The 13,628-nt window shown below is 41.1% G+C and overlaps 1 protein-coding gene across 1 annotated transcript in view; it reads right to left on the minus strand.

Annotated features, from left to right (window-relative positions):
- Positions 1-153: 153 nt before the first annotated feature.
- Positions 154-13,628, minus strand: part of tmem231 (transmembrane protein 231) — a 20,846-nt gene continuing 7,371 nt past the window's right edge. The window contains exons 4-7 of the mRNA XM_020587672.1: positions 11,637-11,780; positions 4,272-4,353; positions 4,058-4,163; positions 154-1,703 (exon numbers count right to left, since the gene is read on the minus strand). Of these exons, the coding sequence (XP_020443328.1) occupies positions 1,541-1,703; positions 4,058-4,163; positions 4,272-4,353; positions 11,637-11,780 (495 nt within the window). The 3' untranslated portion in view covers positions 154-1,540. The remainder of the gene's footprint in view (positions 1,704-4,057; positions 4,164-4,271; positions 4,354-11,636; positions 11,781-13,628) is intronic.

Below are 13,628 nucleotides of genomic sequence, written 5' to 3' on the forward strand. Positions count from 1 at the left end.
ATAGCCCGGCTCTGTCGGAGGTTTCTTCCGTCAAAGAGAGTTTTTCCTCCCCACTGTTGCCAAGTGCTGCTCAAGAGGGATCTTTGGGTTTTCCCTATGTAATAATAGTGATAACAATAAGGTCTAGACCTTACTCTGTAAAGTGTCCTGAGATGACTTTTGTTGTGATTTGGCGCTATACAAATAAAATTTGATTTGATCATTTCTCTGTGTTGTATAATTTGGCCTGAGTCTCTGGCCTGTGGCAGAGCAGGGAGAGAGAGGGCCGAGCCAGACTGGATTGATTTTGAGTCTCATGCTATACCACTAGCTTGATTCCCAGAAGTCCCATGCTGTACCTTTAAAGGCATGAATCATCCCATACAGAGACTAAAATCAACACTGAACTTTGTGTACTCTGGTAATCTCAGTTTTGGTCATCTAAATTTCATCTGCAGTAGGTCTGGTATGGCCAAGGACAAATGGCATTTTAAAAAAAGCTTTAATTAGGATGTCTAACACCATTTCTCTGTCTGTAGCTGCACTAAGACTGTATCACTTCACATGAGGGTGGCTGTAAAATGTTTACAATGTAAATATCTTCAGGACAGATGAGAGTTTTAGATACTGCACTCATACTGTGGCCTGCTCAGTCATTTGACTCAAAGATTTACTAACCTCAACCCTATAAATGCGGTCTGTCAATCACAGAAAAAGTTTCCCAGTGTATGAGGCCAAGATAAGTCTGTTTCTGTGGTCAGGTGTATTATGCTGAGCGTGGGGTATAGCAGGAAATTAATCCAACACATATTTTTGTAACATGCCTGAAGGACTGACAACAGAAAAATGCCTTTAAAAGAAAACATTAAGCTCTGTCCTTCCACCCTTCTTAAGACGTTTTTGTAATAATGGCATCATTATTTTCATAAATCAAACGGGTTTTATTGCTGTTACAAATGAAGCTTTTAAGTCCAAAAAGCATTAAATGATGAAAGCAAATGAAAGCTTTATAGATGAAGATACAAAATGCTAAAATGTACAAATCATTTATTATTAATGGCCTAAAGTGATGCACAATACAAAAATAAATTCATTCATTTTTATATTGTGTATCACCACAGACTACTGTCATAAACATGCAACTAGTAAAAATAAAGAAAATCATTTCTAATTTTTTCGACATTTCCATTGTTTCCAATAGAAAAATGCATTTTTCAGGGCTAGAATTATTGACCTGTCCAGGGACAGCTGAAAATAAGAATGTGTGTGTCACTCAGCATTTGTAAGTAAAATATGGCCAAATTATTAAAGGAACATGCAAGGTCATGGGAGATCTATTGGTCAATGTGAAACACCATGCAGTCAATACCAGTAAACTGCAAGAACTACTGTGAACAATTTAAAACGGACCTACATTATTCTGATGTCTGAAATAATATTAAACTATATCTACTATTATTACACTATTGGTGAGTGTTATAGTGTCACCATGGGTTACAACTGGAGCACAACAAAAGGCTGTGGTTCTTATATAGGTGAAGCTCAGAGCACAGCCACTGCATCATGACAGGTGCGGTTTTCCCATGGGTACAGGTACGGTGGGTAGAACCTGGTTTTGAAAAACAAATCTCTGGATGCGTTCAAAGACCCAAAGGAAGATGAGGAGGACACTGATGTACTGGATCCAGGCAAATTTGATGGTTTCCCAGAAGCCAGGGTTATAGGTAGAGGGAGATGGTTAAGGCAAAACTAGCTACAAAAAGGCTGAATCCAGTCCAACTTGATTTTGGGAAAAAAAACTCAGACACTGTGAATAATGACAAATGACACAAAGTGTATGACTAGCTTGCAAAGTGTGTGTCCACCTACAGTGCATCCAGAAAGGATTCACAGCGCTGAAGTTTTTCCACATCTTATGTTCCAGCTTTATTCCAAGATGGATTAAATTCATTATTGTCCTCAAAATTCTACAAACAATACTCCATAATGACAATGTGAAAAAAGTTTGTTTGAAATCTTTATGTTTCTACAACTTGATTGGAGTCCACCTGTGGAAAAATTCAATTGATTGGACATGATTTGGAAAGGCATACGCCTGTCTATATAAGGTCCCACAGTTAACAGTGTACGTTAGAGCACAAACCAAACCATGAAGTCCAAGGAATTGTTTGTAGGTCTCCGAGACAGGGTTGTATCAAGGCACAGATCGGTGGAAGGGTACAGAAAAGCTTCTGTAGCATTGAAGGTCCCACTGAGCACAGTGGCCTCCATCATCCGTAAATGGAAGAAGTTTGGAACCACCAGGACTCTTCCTAGAGCGGGCTGCCCGACCAAACTGAGCGATCGAGAGAGAAGGGCCTTAGTTAGGGAGGTGACCAAGAACCCAATCACTCTGAAAGAGCTCCAGCATTTCTCTGTGGAGAGAGGAGAACCTTCTAGAAGAACAACCATCACTGCAGCACTCCACCACTCAGGCCTCCAATCAGGCCTGTATGGTAGAGAACCAGACAGAAGCCACTCCTCAGTAAAAGGCACCTGAAGGACTCTCAGACCACAAGAAACAAAGCTCTCTGGTCTGATGAAACAAAGATTGAACTCTCTGGCCTGAATGCCAAGAGTCATGTCTGGAGGAAACCAAGCACCGCTCACCACCTGGCCAATACCATCCCTACAGTGAAGCATGGTGGTGGCAGTATCATGCTGTGGGGATGTTTTTCAGCAGCAGGAACTGGGAGACTAGCCAAGATCGAGGGAACAATGAATGCAGCAATATACAGACACATCCTGGATGAAAACCTGTTCCAGAGTGCTCTGGACCTCAAACTGGAGCAACAGTTCATCTTTCAACAGGACAATGACCCTAAGCACACAGCCAAGATAACAAAAAAGTGGCTACGGGACAACTCTGTGAATGTCCTTGGCCCAGACTTGAACCCAATTGAACATCTCTCTGGAGATCAGAAAATGGCTGTGTACCGACGCTCCCCATCCAACCTGATAGAGCTTGAGAGGTACTGCAAAGAAGAATGGGAGAAACCACCCAAAAATAGGTGTGCCAAGCTTATAGCATCATACTCAAAAAGACTTGAGGCTGTAATAGGTGCTAAAGGCGCTTCAACAAAGTACTGAGCAAAGCCTGTGAATACTTATGTATGTGATTTTTTTTGTTTTTTATATTTTTAATAAATTTTCAAAGATTTCAAAAAACCTTTTTTCACATTGTCATTATGGGGTATTGTTTGTAAAATTTTGAGAACAATAATGAATTTAATCCATTTTAGAATAAGGCTGCAACCTAACAAAATGTGGAAAAAGGTAAGCGCTGTGAATACTTTCTGGATGCACTGTATGTCAAGCTTTGCCTTTTGTGCATGTTTTCCATACTGATATATATAGATATATGATATACTGAGTCTTAATAAGAAAATATTTTGCTTGATTAATATACTTTTCATATTTTCACTGATTATCTGGATGATTGATTAATTGGTCATTTGTTTATTGATAATTTGGGGTTATATGATTGGTTATTAAGCTCATAAATGATGTTATGTATGTATTTAAATATTGTACTGACATTTGAATTACATGTATGGCCATATCATTGCTATTTTCCTCAGTCAGTTGTTTTGCCTGATTCAGTTTATATAGTACTTAAGGTAAAAGTAAAGGCAAAGAATTACATGGTGGTGCAGTGGTTAGCGCTGTTGTAGAGTCTGCATGTTCTCCCTGTGCCTGCGTGGGTTCTCTCCGGGTACTCTGGCTTCCTCCCACAGTTCAAAGACATGCAGCTTAGGTTGACTGGCGACTCTAAATTGCCTGTAGGAGTGAGTGTGGGTGTGTGTTATCGTCTGTCTCTAAATGTCAGCCCTGTGATAAACTGGTGACCTGTCCAGGGTGGACCCCACCTCTCACCCAGTGTCAGCTGGGATTGGCTGCAGCCCCCCATGACCCTCCTCAGAATAAACTGTATAGATAATGGATGGCTTGGAAAACAAATCTTTTCAAAAAATTACAATTAAGTACTGTATATTCTATGTCAAAACACACACCCTCTCCTTTATTTATGAAAGGATATCTAATGACCTCCATAGGGTACCTGATCTCAGCATTAAGCTCAAAGGGAGAGGTAGCAGCTCGTCCCACAGTCCAGACTGGCATGGGGCAGTACAGTGTCGTGGTCACTGTGTTCATAAAAAGAGGGAGAGAGAAATGAGAGTTGTCACATTCTACAAAATGCATGTGTAATACACTGTATATTCATATTCAGTAATAAAAAGGAAGCAACTCACAGTTTCTCTCCTGGTAGCTCCTAATGATGTTGTTAAGGTCGTACGCACTTGCAAAGGGGCTGGAGCCATTAATCACTGACACCTTGGGTTCGACAGAAAAGAAGACAAATGGAAAACAATATTATAATAAATGAAGATCTACTATTTGTCTCCTTCAGCATGTGGTAGCACTGCATGCTAAGGAGTGCACATGGTAGTGTACTGCAATGGAGAATCGGTAGTGTGATTATTATAAGGGCTAGAATGAAGATGTTAATTGGTACAGATACATGCTGAGCTGTGCAGGGGTGATATTTAATTTGAATACAAAAAGTCAGATTGGACAAATCCTTTAAACCTGTACACTGACTCCCATCTATCCATCTAGCAAATCTCTGCTCACTAGCCAACAAAATGGACAAACTCCTTCTCGTCAACTAGACTAACTGACTTCTCACACTGCTTTATGCTTTACAGAGACTTGGTTCAGCGACTCCATCTCAGACAGCGCAACACAAATAACTCCGGTCAAATGGGCAATCGATTACAAAAACCCGGTCTAGTAGGCTGGCATTTGATTTTTTGTTGCGCTTCTTCGTGGGCAATTATGGTACAGGTGCTGAAAGTGGCTACAATGGATCGTTCAGATTGGGTCACTATTTACAATTTAGCAACTGAATGTCAATTAAACTTGCGCTTAACTTATCAGATAACTTGTATTAAATAAAATCTTACTGTGTGTGCATTAGTATATTATCACTGTACAGTTTTTACAAAATTAAAGGGGAAATCCTCACTAATTACACTGTATCTGATGATGTCCTAATATTTGGACTCCCATAAAAAGATTTCCTTCAGAGGTTTACGTGAACTCTGACTGGGTTCCTGCTCAGGTCACCTAGACTATAATCACACAAAATATGAAATAATATTACTGCACATTTTATAGCAGATTTACATTTTCATTCATGTCACTGTTGAGCTGTACAGATTTCTTTGGGTTTAATGTGCCCTTTGGCCTGTTTTAGAATCAGAACATTTCATTTATCGCTGTGGTCAATTCAGTTGACAGCCTTCCCAACAAAACACAGCAAGACACGCTCAGACCACTCCACATTAAACAGATCACAGTATATTACAATTTATTATACCATGTATACCAGTGAAGCAAATGAGCATATAAGAAAAATGAATAGATAAAATAAATGAAACTGGCACTGACATCTATAAGGACGTCAGTAACCATGTCAGTAAAGACTGCTCCTTAATCTGCTGTTATTCATTTAATCCATTAGCCTTAACAACATTTAACAACCTAACAGCAGAAGGAATAAATAAATTTGAATAGCAATTTGTTATCTTTGGGGGTACCTGATAGCACCAACCCTTCTTCTTCTTCTTTCGGCTGTTAGATATTAGTAAATCAGTCAGATAATTATTAGACATTAATGTGTTGAATCAAATGTGTTAGTAATGCAGTTTAGTAATATTTGAAGTCTGCTCTAGTCTGTTTTGTTTCAAGGTTAGCAGGCAGGGTGTTGATTCTGAAAAGTGTACCATGACACCAGTTGTTTTCTTGTATTAAATCTTGTGTTAGAAATTTATGTCTGAATGAATGCTTAGTTACACACCACGTGACAACACACACACACACACTGAAATTCCTCATTTTGTTATGACTAGGTAAAATCCAGCTGCTCCAAGCCTGTGGAGCTCTAGAGAAGAGATGGAGTCTGCGGACTGACTTCATCTGTGTAAGGGGTTAGCCCAAAACTTATAAATGTATTAGGCTCTGTGTTTCCGCTGGCTCCTCTCTCCAGCAGGCAGTGTGTGTGTCTCTGGAGGAAGGAACAACCCGGGTTGTGTTTTGTAATTTTGCTTGTGGTTTAAAATAAATCAGCACTATAATGAAGAAAGACAGACTCCTTCGTTATTCAGAACTGTCCAATAAAAGAACTGGGGTATTACACGGCTGTTCCCGTTAGGGGTCGCCACAGCGAATCATCTGTTTCCACCTAACTCTATCTTTGGTATCCTCTACTCTCGCACCAATTAACTTCATGTCCTCTTTTAGCACATCCATATATATCCTCTTTGGCCTTCCTCTTGACCTCTTGCCTGGCAGCTCAATCTCCAACATCCTTCTACCAAAATAACCACTATCCCTACTCTGCGCATGTCCAAACCCTCTCAATCTGGCCTCTCTGACCTTGTCCCCAAAACCACCAACCCAAAGGCATTAAAACAAATTCTAGACAAAAAACATGGTCAGTTTGACTGATGATCCACTTTGCTTTGCAAACACATTCTTTCCAAAGTGCACACAAGTCAACAGTTTGTTCTTCTGGTTTAAGTTTTTAACATGTACAGTGGGTACGGAAAGTATTCAGACCCCCTTAAATTTTGCACTTTTTGTTATATTGCAGCCATATGCTAAAATCATTTAAGTAAATTTTTTTTCTCATTAATGTACACACAGCACCCCATATTGACAGAAAAACACAGAATTTTTTGACATTTTTGCAGATTTATTAAAAAAAAAAAATGGTTGGCGCAGTAAAAACAACATTTTCCTGTCTGGTTTTCTAATATAAAATATGAAGAATATTTAATTTGACTGATGAGGGTCATTATTATAAAGATAGTGTTTTTGTTTGTTTGGTAAGTACATGTTAAGTACATCTTGTCAGTCAGAATGAAATATCCTGATGTAGAGTACTTTGAAAAGTGCACTCATATGTCATCATAAACCACATTATTATGATTTACCATTTAGATTCATTCTGAAGATGTTAGATATTACCAGGCATCTGAGGAAAAGTACAACCGGGTCATGTACAAACAAATGTTTTCTTTTTCACAGATTTGACACCACATAAAAAAGAAGACAGTTAAAAAAAGGGGAAGTGGCAAATTTACTGAATCTCAAAACTCAAAACTGCTTTGTGTGGTCACACAGCTTTCTCCTTCCCATTTTTATTCAACCACCAAACCTACAACTGCTTTTAAGAGAAGCACATTAAATCACATTTTTGACCATCTTTCCCACATTTTCACACCGACTCATCTATCTGGGTGAAACAGACCAAAATGCCACTGAAGCAAAATGACATGTTAAACATGACGACCAACGTTTACCATCCAACCTGACAGCACTGGAGAGGATCTGCAAGGAGGAATGGCAGAGGATCCCCAAATGCAGGTGTGAAAAACTTGTTGCATCATTCCCAAAAAGACTCATGGCTGTATTAGCTCAAAAGGGTGCTTCTACTAAATACTGAGCAAAGGGTCTGAATACTTATGACCATGTGATATTTCAGTTTTTCTTTTTTAATAAATCTGCAAAAATGTCAAACATTCTGTGTTTTTCTGTCAATATGGGGTGCTGTGTGTACATTAATGAGGAAAAAAATGAACTTAAATGCTTTTAGCATATGGCTGCAATATAGCAAAGAGTGAAAAATTTAAGGGGGTCTGAATACTTTCCGTACCACTGTATATAAACTATAATCGTTGGAATCTTAATTCATATTTGCTAATTACATTGTCGTTTGCATAATTTTTCATACCTCAGTCATATTTCACCTATTGTGACAAATTACTAATATAATTTGTGTTTTGTTACCTCTGTAGAACTGTGGTTGAACATAAAAAACAGGTCAGTGTAGCAGATGCCAAGCCTCCCTTTAACACAGCAACTGGCTTTAATGGGGCCAGGAACACACTGACAAAGGAAATCAGAGTAGCAAAGAGGAGCCACTCTGAAAACCCATCATTTTGTTTTACTGCAGGTTTGAGAAGCAGAACTTCACACCCCCTCACCCACCTTACCTCAGATCCAGCACCCCCACCCCTGAAGATCCATGAAAAGGATGTGCGCGGCCTCTTTAAAAAAACAAAAGATCAGAAAGGCACCAGGCCCAGATGGTGTGAACCCCTCCTGCTTGAAAGTGTGTGCCGATCAGCTGGCCCCCATCTTCACACTCATCTTCAACAGGTCACTGGAGCTGTGTGAAGTCCCCTCCTGCTTCAAATGCTCCACCATCAGCCTGGTCCCCAAGAAAACCTCCATCAACAGTCTCAATAACTACAAACCTGTCACCCTGACATCTGTAGTTATGAAGTCCTTTGAAAGACTGGTGCTGGCCCACCTGAAGGACATCGTAGACCCCCTGTTAGAAATGCGGTGTGTATTGGATGTATTCTTGAGTCTATAAGGCAGGGGTGTCAAACTCAATCGCACAGGGGGCCAAAACTCAAAGCACACTTTAGGTTGCGGGCCGAACAGGATAAAAATTTATTGAACAGACTAAAACTAAACGTGTTTTGAACATAAATATGACAGACAGGATACAATATTATTCCAAAATAAATAAACTTGAACTTAAAATCAGCAACCGTATTTCCGCTAAGGCTTACATTTGCAAACACCTGCTTTTTGCCTGGACGCAAGACGTCGCACACTTTCATCATGCAGCTCTTCAGAAACTCTCCCTCGGTAAATGGCCGGGCTGATTTGGCTATCTCCTCTTCCGAAATAAAACTTGCTTTCACAGCAGCTTCACTGTGTGATTTTGCTTTGGTGAAAATGTCTGCTGTGATGTCAGATTCCTCTTCAACTCCTCTACTTTCTGTAGCTTTTGCTCTGCATTCACGTTTTTCAGTTTGTCCTGATGTTTTGTCTCGTAGTGCCGTCTTAGGAGATATTCCTCAATTACAGCCACATTAGCTCCACAAATAAGACGCACGGGTTTACCGGTGTTCTGTCAGATTTTGCTACCCATCAAGACGTGCTACCCACCGTTCACAAAGTGGTTAGGGGGATGGATTGGCGCGGGGTTAGTCAGTCCATAGATTTTGCAACAAGGTGGTATATCTCGACAAGGGGGCAAAATCTGACAGATACGCCAGGCCAGATGTGGCCCGCGGGCCTTGAGTTTGACACATGTGCTATAAGGTAACAATAATATAATAAGATAATCTTGTTTGAAATGGGTTTGGCTAAAAGAAAATTTTTGTTTCGTCTATACTACTAGGTACTTATACTATATTGACTGGGTTAAATAGAACTGCATTACTAAAAAGAAACTAAAATACAATTTTCAATGACTAAAACTAGACTAAATGTCATCAGTTTTCGTCGACTAAAACTAGATGAAAATAGTCATGGATAATTCTGACTAAAATAAGACTAAAATGCTCAGACTTTTAGTTGACTGAAACGTGACTAGACTAAAAACAGTATGACGGGACTACAGCTTGGCATTCAACACCATCATCCCGGACATCCTCCACCACAAACTGACCCAGCTCACTGTGCCTGCCCCCACCTGTCAGTGGATTACTACCTTTCTGACAGACAGGGAGCAACAGGTGAGGCTGGGGAAAACCACATCCGGCACCCGGACAATAAGCACAGGTGCCCCTCAGGGATGTGTGCTCTCCCCTCCTCTGTTTTCACTCTACACAAACGCATGCACCTCAGAGGACCCCTCTGTCAAGCTCCTGAAGTTTGCAGGACAAGTCGGGGACAAGTCAGCCTACAGATGGGAGGTTGAACAGCTGGTCCTATGGTGCAGTCACAACAACCTGGAGCTGAACCCATTTAAAACAGTGGAGATCATGCTGGACTTCAGGAGGAGCCCCCCACCCAGCATACTCAGCAGCACTGTATCAGCAATAAAATCCTACAAGTTCCTGGGCTCCACTATCTCCCAGGACCTGAAGTGGATGTCCAACATCAGGACTGTCATTAAGAAGGCACAGCAGAGGGTGTACTTCCTGCGCCAGCTCAGGAAGTTCGACCTGCCCCAGGAGCTGCTGATACAGTTCTACAGAGGAATCATCAAGTCTGTTCTCTGCACCTTCATCACTGTCTGGTTTGGCTCAGCAACCAAGCAGGACAAGTACAGACTTCAGCAGACAGTCAGGACTGCAGAAAAGGTCATTGGTGTGAGCCTGCCCTCCATGGAGGACCTGTACACCTCACGGGTCAAAAGGAGGGCAGAGAGGATCACTGCAGACCCCTCACACCCTGGACACAACCTGTTTGAACACCTCCCCTCTGGACGGTGTTACAGGTCACTGTACACCAAGACAACCAGCCACAGGGACAGTTTCTTCCCCTGGGCCACCACGCTGAAGAGTTAATCCATGACTGTATAACAGAACAACAACCCTCAGTGCAACACCTGTAAATATACTTTTGTATACAGTCATGGCCAAACATATCGTCACCCCTGCATTTCTGTCAGATAACGCACCACTTCTCAATTAAAGGAGCATCACAAGCTGGAAATACAACTATTTCTTATGGTTTTGAAAATGTGTCAATAATTCTGTCCAGTTCATATTCGGAGTTCTGTGTGGAATGGCTCAGATTTGGCTTTTTGTGTTGTTCCAATACAAACAAAAAAAATAAACATGACATGAAAGAATTTATTACCAAAGAATTTATGATTTCAACAGTTTTCTGATAGAAATACAATACTTTTGGCCATGACTCTATGCCTATCTGAAAAACTGCATGTGCATATACTATGTTATATATACTGTATATATTTCTATATTTATAAATATTTTTTCCTCATGCACATTATTTTTTTTTTTTTTTGTTCTCTCAGTCTTATCTTGTTTACTTGTTTACTCGTTGCCTTATGGAAGAAGCGCATTGTACATGCACACTGAAAGCCATTGTACTGATGTGAAATCTCTCAGGTGACCAGCACACCTGGCCAATAAAGCTGATTCTGATTCTCAGAAGCAAATGCAACAAAAACTAAAATGAGAGAGGACAGTGTTAATGAATGTCACAGAACAGTGATAATGTGTGGTGAAAGCCCTACAGTCCTCATGCTTCTCTGGTAAACCCCAATTAAAATGACCAATGGTGTAATTAACAAGGTTCAAACAAGGTAGATTCTTCAATATTACACAAAACACTTGACATTTCTGTTGTTGCTGCACTTAGTAAAATGGTACACTTTTCTTTAACAGATCCAATAAGGATTTAGATTCGGTAAGTGGATTTTCAACAGAATTTAGCTTCAGTAAAATGCTCCCTTCTATTTCGTTGGCCCTATCACTGTCTGAGTTCCTGGCTCACTGCTGCACCTTCTTTCAATAATAAAAGTTCCCTTTCACAAATGTTCTTTGTTGACTGTTTTGCATGCACCACCTTCCTGCAGAATGGTCGGCCAGATTGTTCCAGGATGGACCATGTGACTGAGGTAGAGTCTGGGTGTGTGCCAGTAAAGATTTTCCCTTAGTCATGGTTGGCAAAGTTGGCTCTAATTTCATTTGTACTGGTGCAAAAGGGAAAATGTGAAAACAAGGGAGTGAGAACAGGTGGACAGAGAGAAAGACAGTGAGTCTGTGTCCTCTCACATTGTAAATATTGTAGAGTCCCCGGTGAGGCAGGGGTGTCCTCTGCTGCAGCCTCAGGTCTCCACTGATGAACAGCTTAGCTCCAGGCACAGAAGAAGAGTGCTGCACGTAGGCCAGGCTCTGCATCACCACAGTGGACATTCGCTGGGAAAAGATGAAGCAAGAACACGCTTTGCTTTAGTAGGACCACTAACTGAGGTGAGCCTGGACAGGCTTGGTGTCTTACTGCATTCAGCAGGCAGTAGTGCCATGTCAACATACACACAGGAAAGGAACTCTGGCCCACTGAGTGTAATAGCTACTGTATCGTGAGGCTATATTCTACAGCTATCCTTTACTAAGCAAATTGGCAGATAACTTGGCCATAACCATGCAGTAATTCTGTTTATAGCAGGCAGAATGATAGAGATAATGCTACAAGTTCCAGGGGCAATACAGGCACACTGTATGTCAGAAGCTACAAATGATGATATATTAGCTGTTCACAAACTGGCTAGAGGCCAGTGTTTTGTACCTCTGGTACAATGTGTGTTTGTCCATGAACATACTGTATTGTACACTAGTTCTTTATGAGATTGCATGAATATAAAACACAATGCAATATTTTCAGAATCAGATTCAGAATCAGTTTTATTGGCCAGGTGTGGCGGACACACGAGGAATTTGACTCAGGTACATCGGCTCTCAATGTGCAAACAGTAAACCAGCATAAGGCTGTGTTATATAACAAAATAAGCAGTATTAACAGCAATATTGACAGCAACAAACAGTGCAAGCAATGCAGAGTAAGCAGTATAAACAGACAGTAAACAATGCAGACAAAGGAACATTCATTGAAATGAGATAAATAGGGATAAAAATAGAGTACTTAAAACTAGAAACCTGTACAAGTCTCTATAATCTGTACAAGGTATATTTACAGGTGTTGCACTGAGGGTTATTGTCCAGTCATACTGTCGATGGTTAAGTGTTCATCAGAGTGACGGCCTGAGGGAAGAAACTGTCCCTGTGGCTGGTTGTCTTGGTGCACAGTGACCTGTAACACCGTCCAGAGGGGAGGAGTTCAAACAGATTGTGTCCAGGGTGTGAGGGTTCTGCAGTGATCCTCTCTGCCCTCCTTTTGACCCGTGAGGTGTACAGGTCCTCCATGGAGGGCAGGCTCACACCAATGACCTTTTCTGCAGTCCTGACTGTCCGCTGAAGTCTGTACTTGTCCTGCTTGGTTGCTGAGCCAAACCAGACAGTGATGGAGGTGCAGAGAACAGACTTGATGATTCCTCTGTAGAACTGTATCAGCAGCTCCTGGGGCAGGTCGAACTTCCTGAGCTGGTGCAGGAAGTACATCCTCTGCTGTGCCTTCGTAATGACAGTCCTGATGTTGGACATCCACTTCAGGTCCTGGGAGATAGTGGAGCCAAGGAACTTGTAGGACTTTACTGCTGATACAGTGCTGCCAAGTATGTTGAGGGGGAGCAAGGTGGGAGGGTTCTTCCTGAAGTCCATTGTCATCTCCACTGTTTTGAGTGTTGCAGTCCGATACGTTTTACCATGCTAACTCTGAGAGACGAAGCAGTCCAAGTAACTTCAAAACAGTGCTGATTTATTCAATGAACACAGGTAAAAATTAACACTACATGCTCAGGTATCTTGCACCTCCAACATGCACGCAGGCAGCTGAAAGATGAAAGCCCCCGAACCACAACAGGCCTATACATTATATCACTTCGGGCTAACCCCATTCTACAAGGAGAGACACCAAACCGTGGCGTCTCCCAGGGACAGCTTTGCAGCTGCCCAGAGCAGTAGTCAAAACATGAGAAAAATCAATGTGTGAATGTCTGTTGATTATGTGGTGTGTAGCTAAAAACATGCTAACACGACCTCTAGTGACATATCCTAACATTAAACATAAGAAAATATTATGGCTATAGCTACAGTTATACACGTCATAATAATAATATTAAACATCCTGTCTTCTAACAGTCATCAACT

Source organism: Monopterus albus, unplaced genomic scaffold, assembly GCF_001952655.1.
Source record: "Monopterus albus unplaced genomic scaffold, M_albus_1.0 scaffold471.1, whole genome shotgun sequence".
NCBI lineage: Eukaryota > Metazoa > Chordata > Actinopteri > Synbranchiformes > Synbranchidae > Monopterus > Monopterus albus.